Raw genomic sequence first — 6,131 nt, 5'->3', positions numbered from 1 at the left:
GGACATGGTATGGCTCCATACAACTTGTTGGAAGACATGAGAGGTAAGGGTCCCGATATTTCATGGCTTCAATTTCTTGCATTATGTCCACAAGTTAGGAGGGATTGAACAAATGCAGTTAGCACTAGGAGAAAGGTAAAAGAGGGTGTGTTTGTTGTAAAAATTGCACAAGCTAAAATGAATGAGGATATCACACCTGTGCTAGATTGTTACATCAAAGAAAGATTGGTTGGGAAAGGTGTAGTGGATGGGGGTTCACAAATTTGCATCATGACAGCATGCAAAGACTAAGCATGTACATCCATAAGACACCTGAAATCAGAATCAAGATGGCAAACAATAGGAACGCTACGTGCATAGGCATTTGTAAAAGTGTTTTTGTGGAGGCCTTTGGCTCCCTAAAGTAGAGTTTTTGATGATTTTCCAAATCTTTTGTTTAAAAATAAAGGTCCTGCTTGAGGACGTATGGGACCCTTACACTTGTCTACTCTGAGTCCAAATTTTAAGTGAACAATGTCCTTAAAGAGGACACTGAGCGTTATTACAGGTTATGACATGCACCAGAAGTAGGACAAGCTGGAGTTATATTTGCTCTGCTTGAGCGCAGTCGGCTTATGCGCACACAGAGAGATGGGTGAGGGGGGACCTGGGTCAACACCTCCAGATGTTTGAGAGAGGATCATTGCAGGTGTCCCAACTTGTGAGGAGAGTGTGTCAGGCTTCCCGGCTTGCTCTTACACAGATGCAATGCCTACTTCTTGCCGACACCTGCATTGCAGCCCTCCCATCCCAATCGCGCATACCCAGCTTAGAAGGACAACAGCGAAGAACTTCAATCCCCTTTCAATCGTCAAACCAGCTTCATCTTGAGTTCAATACATGCTTTCTTCTCTCAGCTTCAGCCTCCCAGATTCGTTCCTCCCATGAGCAAGTTGGTCAATCTCTCCACAATAGGGCAATGGGCATTTTTGAAATGCTTCTCTCTCTCATTCGTACAGGCTATTGTCTTGGGTTGCTTCCCTCTCTCAGCTTCAGCTTCCAAGGTTCGCTCCTCTCTCTCTCTCACTCATATATGCATACACATTCTCAAAATAGTGTGCACACTTCAAGAAGGAATGCTACTGTCTTCATGCATAGCCTTAACAATGTTGAGTAATTTCTACATGAACTATCGCATCCTTCCTCTTTGTAATTTGCAATATACTTTGCTGATTCAGACAATAAAGGATCCTTCAACTATTTCATACGCACCACAGCTTAGATTTTAGAGTTACACGATTGAGGTGAGAAGTTTCGATTCTCACTCAGCAATCATGGATTTCTCTCTTGCAGTTTTTACCTTTTGTGATTTTTCTTCTCTTTTAAACTACTAACCAGTGTGACGAAAGCCTCTAAAGAACGCAGTTGGTTAGCCCTGATTGGAAGGTGCATTTAGTGCTCTAAGTATTGAATCTAAAAAAATTAATTTTGACTTCAACGTCAACCAAACTATGAGTCTGTCAGTGCTTTCTGCAGAGTATCTTCAATATAAATACAGTAAAGTATATATGTGCCTAATTAAATCATGCGTGAGAATAAATTTAAACTATAAAAGGGTGTTGGATAAACTAGACCTTAATATCAATGCCCAATTGGACAATTCAAAACACATTGGCTAAAAAATCTACGGGATTTAGCTTCGGTTGGGTAGCAAAAGATTGGGAATGAATCACAACAGATTCACAAAGGATGGTGGATTGTTAGCAAGATACCATGAAAAGTATGGAGATGTTCATCAATACTTAGCTATGAGAGGTTGAAGAAGAGTTTTGTCAATGTTTCATTGATTGTCGTACTTTCTCGATTCGAAGCCTTCTGGCCAGTGCTTGATGTGGCTGGTCGATATGTAGAGGCCTCAAATAAAACCAACTGACCGGAGCTTGCTCCCAAAGACCGAAGTTGTTGGGTCTCCCACTTCTTCCTAGTCATCTTTGCTTGCACAACTTCTTCCTTGCCCTTCTGTCGAGCCTCATTTTTTGCAAGAACTTGAAGTCTCTTTCTATCTTTCTTGGCCTTTCTAGATTCTCTTGCTTTGGTAATCCCCTCCTTCTTGGCATTTTTGGCCTTCATGCTTTCAATATATTCGTTGGAACTTAGATCCAATTTGTTTATGTTATCCACAAATGACTGGTTGAGACCTTCAATGTTCTCTTGTACTAGTGTTGCATTCTCATTGGGAGGTGCAGTGGGTGCTCCTTGCTCTTCTCTAAGATCTTCTAGATGATGCTCCACATTGTTGCCTTCATCAGCTGCAGCAAACATATCATGATTCATAGCTTCTGCCAAGGGTCCATTACCTTTGTGTGAAGCATTTCTAGCTGGATACTCCTGCAATTTGTTGTCCATATTGTTGCATTCATCGATTGAAATTGTATCATAGTTGATGGCCCCTCCAAAGTATTCATTGTCGTCATGTGAAGCATTATTATCTGGATGCCCCAAATTTTGGTCTGCCATGAAGTGTAATGCATCAACGACTTCATCCTCCATGTTATCCAATGGTGTAGACAAGACTTGAGATGGGTTGTCATCCAAATCACATGTCCCTTGCCTGATGGTAAGATGGTTGAATGGCATGCCTCAAACTTGATAACTGCTGGGTCAAATGGTCAAATGGGTGAAAGCATGTTAACGTGGCATGCTTTTTCATGTCTCGGACAATGCTAACTAGCACAATTTTGACATGTGCTAACTAGTACAATAACATGAGCTATATCTCCAAGATCTATGACGTATGATATATCAATAGAAAGCTCTTGAAACAAGGAATCCAAATGTACAACTTCCGACAAATTTTAATATTATTTGTAAAAATTTTACCGGTTGCTTAACTTTTCTAAGATGTGCTAACTTGAAAATGTTAACTAGCACAAAAAGCGCGACAGGTTAACATGCTTTCACCCAAATACCTGTGGATCTAAATCCAGCCTTGATATTACTCTCTGCCAATGAAGATTTTAAGGCCTTTGCTGCGATTCCGGCAAGCTCATTCTTGCTTGCTTGTGTACTTGCTGCTTTTTGCTACCATATTGCCCTCTCTTTTTGGAAGTTTACCTTTAGTGACTTGAACACCGATACATCCAACGGCTGTAGCTTGTGAGAGGTGTGAGAAGGCAAGGTTATGATGTCCATTCCAGCCTCATCTGCTTTTTTGACAACTTCTATAGAAACATGGTTGCCACGTCCATCGAGGATGAGTATACGTCTAGACGCTTTCAAATCCAATTGTCTGCCCAACTGCTCTCTTGAAATGCCCAAAGCCAAGCTTTGAACAACTCCGCAATCATCCATGCTTTTCTTTGCATGGCCATGGCTGCTCCCTCTTCAAACTCTTGAATGTAGTTGCATTTATTCAACTGCCTTTGAAGGTGTAGTAGTTTGGAATTGAGTTGACGGCTGCATTAACACAACAAAGCACAGTCATCCATTCTCGTGAATCACAAGTAACTCCATAAACAGCCCTTGCACCTTTGCGTGCTAGAATTCTCATCCCCTTGTCCTTTGACCCTTGGAAACCAGTCTCATCCGAATTCCAGATATTGGAGGTTGGGAAGTTATGCCGAGCATAGCATTGTAAACTCGAAATACAAGATTTGGGTGCCGCTTTTGCAGAAGTCTTCCCACCAATTGTCTCCTGGAATACCATTGGTGAAGAGGGTGTGTCTGGTTTGACAAAGCTCAGCCACTTTCAACTTGACATCAACAATGGATACTCCATGCCTGGCGTCACACTTCAAAAATATCCACTTTAATAATAACTCTTCCTCCTTTGCTGTGAGCATTGTTGGGGGACCTTTCTTCTTTGAGCTTGTCCTTCCATCTTCCCAAGAGGCAATGGCTGATTTGCTAATGCCATACATGATCGAACTTTTTCTCAATGAAAAACCTTGGTCACGAGCAATCAAAGCCTTCTCCATGTCTGCTTCCGTCCATGACAACTTTGAGTGGCTTGCCTTCTTTTGCTTTTGAGGCATTTCTGTTGTTGTTGTCAAAGGGTCCTAGTCGTTACAGGCAGCTCTTTGGGCATCAACTTTTGGGAACATTGCTCTTGCTTCATGAGCTAAAGAAGGCTTGTTTCTTGTTCTATTTGGATTAGCTACACTCCTCTTCTTTCCTTGAATTCCTTTCGAGTTTGGAGATAATGCTCTACATTGGTTGCTTGAAGCTTTGCTATTCTTGACAGTCCTCTTGCTTCGTGTAGTCCTCTTGGTCATTTTTCTGCAAGAAAAAGGTTAAAATGTTTATATGAGTTTTACACCTTGAGAGTTAACCACTTCAAAAATCAAGGGATAGTAAGAACTTCTTCACGCTAAAAAGTACAACTACTATAACCAAAGCTTAGAAGTAATGTGCTTACATAATGACACAACACTTTTTCCTTGTGTACTTGATAAACTTTGTATGGATGGAAAATCACTATGAGTATTCTTGAAGCAAATTTGCATAGTCTTTGACAAAGAACTTCTTCTTTGGAGCTGGGAGGGTACTATTTTGTGGACTTTGCACTCTTTTAAGAGGTAGAGTAGATTGTGTATATGTAGCTTGACCCTTTGCACTTGTAGAAGGAGATTTCTTCCGGTCCACCTTGCATAAACATCCAGGAACTACATGAACGCGTCTGCAACAGCAAGGGCGTCCTCCATGGTGATGGAGAAGCATATCAGTACATAGAAGGCCATCGAGTTGAGGGTGCCTTTCGAGTAAACAAAGCTTGCATTCACAAGGGTCTATAGCTGGAGCCATATGGGCTGAAAATCATATTGATGTATAATTTTGGATTGGTAGTTGAGCTGAATTTTATGTTGAGAGGGTGTGGATTTGCAAGCATAAGTCTCTATGTGTAGTTGTTTTGGCAGAGCATATATGCTAGTAAAGGGATTGTGTTAAGGGAAACACTAAAATTGTAAAGTTTGTACGTAAGTGTATATATCTGGCTGAGCTGTTGCAGGCAAGGAAGTCTAATTGGTCTGACTAATGATGTTGGGCAGTGTAAGTATCAAGGATGCTTGTACAGTAAAGCTGGTAGTAAAGAGTAGTGTACACAGGCTGTTATTTGGGCATTGAGTTACCCTCCCTCAGGTGTTGATCAAATGAGTTGATCCTAGACATTGGATTCAATCCAGTAGCTTGAATGTGATTGGTTGATATTGTTTTCTCCTGCGCAGGGAGCATGTGCTTTTTATTCTACTGATGTGAAGAGAATGGTTTGCATTGAATGGTTGTCAGGAGGGCTTGCTGGTTGCTTTTCCATGATTATTGAGATCGTTCTGTTTGATTTGCAGGAAGCAGTGTGTCCAGAAAGAGGTGAGGAGTAATCGAGTGGTGAGACATGTAGCAGTCACTTATGGGACAACTTCAATAAAGGCGGCTTTAGCTTTGAGACAACCAAAAGTGCGTAATAGACATTTGTCCACATTTCGATCATGGCCCTTTACTCGCAGGACCCTTTCTTTTTGTAAGCCCCTCGCTGGATTAAATATTTGTCCTTAAAAGAGGGGGGGGGGGGGGGGGGGGGGGGGTTGTCCTTCTTTGGGGGGTTTTACCCTAGTTGAGTTTACTTTCTAAGGGTCTTTTTTTTCTACTTTCTAAGTGTCTTAAAGAGTTAAATGGAAGGGGGGGTTTTTAGCTGTTGTGCAAGCCAAGAAAAGGGACACATAGATTGAAGGGCAGGTGACGGTTGAGGAGTTGAGTAGCAATCATGCTATCGCACGACACTTGCGGTGCCTTGGAGAACCACACGATGCACAATGAGGCCACAGGCAACATGGAAGCGAGGCAAAAGAGTACGCATTTTGTTTTAACACAAATTTGGTGGAGATCCTTTGAAGTCGAAATGGGTAAAAAGCCAATGGAGGGGACATACGGAGAGAGGCAAGGGAGGACTCACATGCGAATGGCCGAAGCCAAAGGGAGGGAGAGAGTGCCAGCTACACATGACCACCGGTTGCCGAAAGGGGGGGAGAAGGGTGTCTGTCAAGTGGCATGTGGAAGGTATGACTGTTGAGACATCGTCTTTGGTTTTTTTAACAAGAATATCAAGTATGCTCAATTTGTCAAAAGGAAAGTCTCTTTGAAGAGTTAAAGGCAAATTC

The 6,131-nt window shown here is 42.0% G+C and overlaps 1 protein-coding gene across 1 annotated transcript; it reads left to right on the top strand.

Annotated features, from left to right (window-relative positions):
* The first annotated feature begins 558 nt into the window (after window positions 1-558).
* LOC147436065 (uncharacterized) lies at window positions 559-5,501 on the top strand. The gene is made up of 2 exons (XM_086488087.1): window positions 559-1,043; window positions 5,322-5,501. Exons 1-2 carry the CDS (start codon window positions 665-667, stop codon window positions 5,345-5,347), a joined length of 405 nt encoding a protein of 134 aa, XP_086344213.1. The 5' UTR covers window positions 559-664; the 3' UTR covers window positions 5,348-5,501.
* Window positions 5,502-6,131: the final 630 nt, after the last annotated feature.

Source organism: Adiantum capillus-veneris, chromosome 18 (assembly GCF_014529385.1).
Source record: "Adiantum capillus-veneris isolate H3 chromosome 18, ASM1452938v2, whole genome shotgun sequence".
Classification (NCBI taxonomy): domain Eukaryota; kingdom Viridiplantae; phylum Streptophyta; class Polypodiopsida; order Polypodiales; family Pteridaceae; genus Adiantum; species Adiantum capillus-veneris.
Note: the sequence above shows the minus strand (reverse complement) of the source record. Positions and strands in the feature narration are given on the sequence as shown.

What these genes read in the sequence shown, in the direction of transcription:
- LOC147436065 (XM_086488087.1), top strand. Translation starts at nt 665, where the DNA reads ATGTTTGAGAGAGGATCATTGCAGGTGTCCCAACTTGTGAGGAGAGTG. An exon ending in TCTCAGCTTCAGCTTCCAAG is followed by an intron (nt 1,044 to 5,321) that starts GTTCGCTCCTCT and finishes TTTGATTTGCAG; the next exon opens with GAAGCAGTGTGTCCAGAAAG.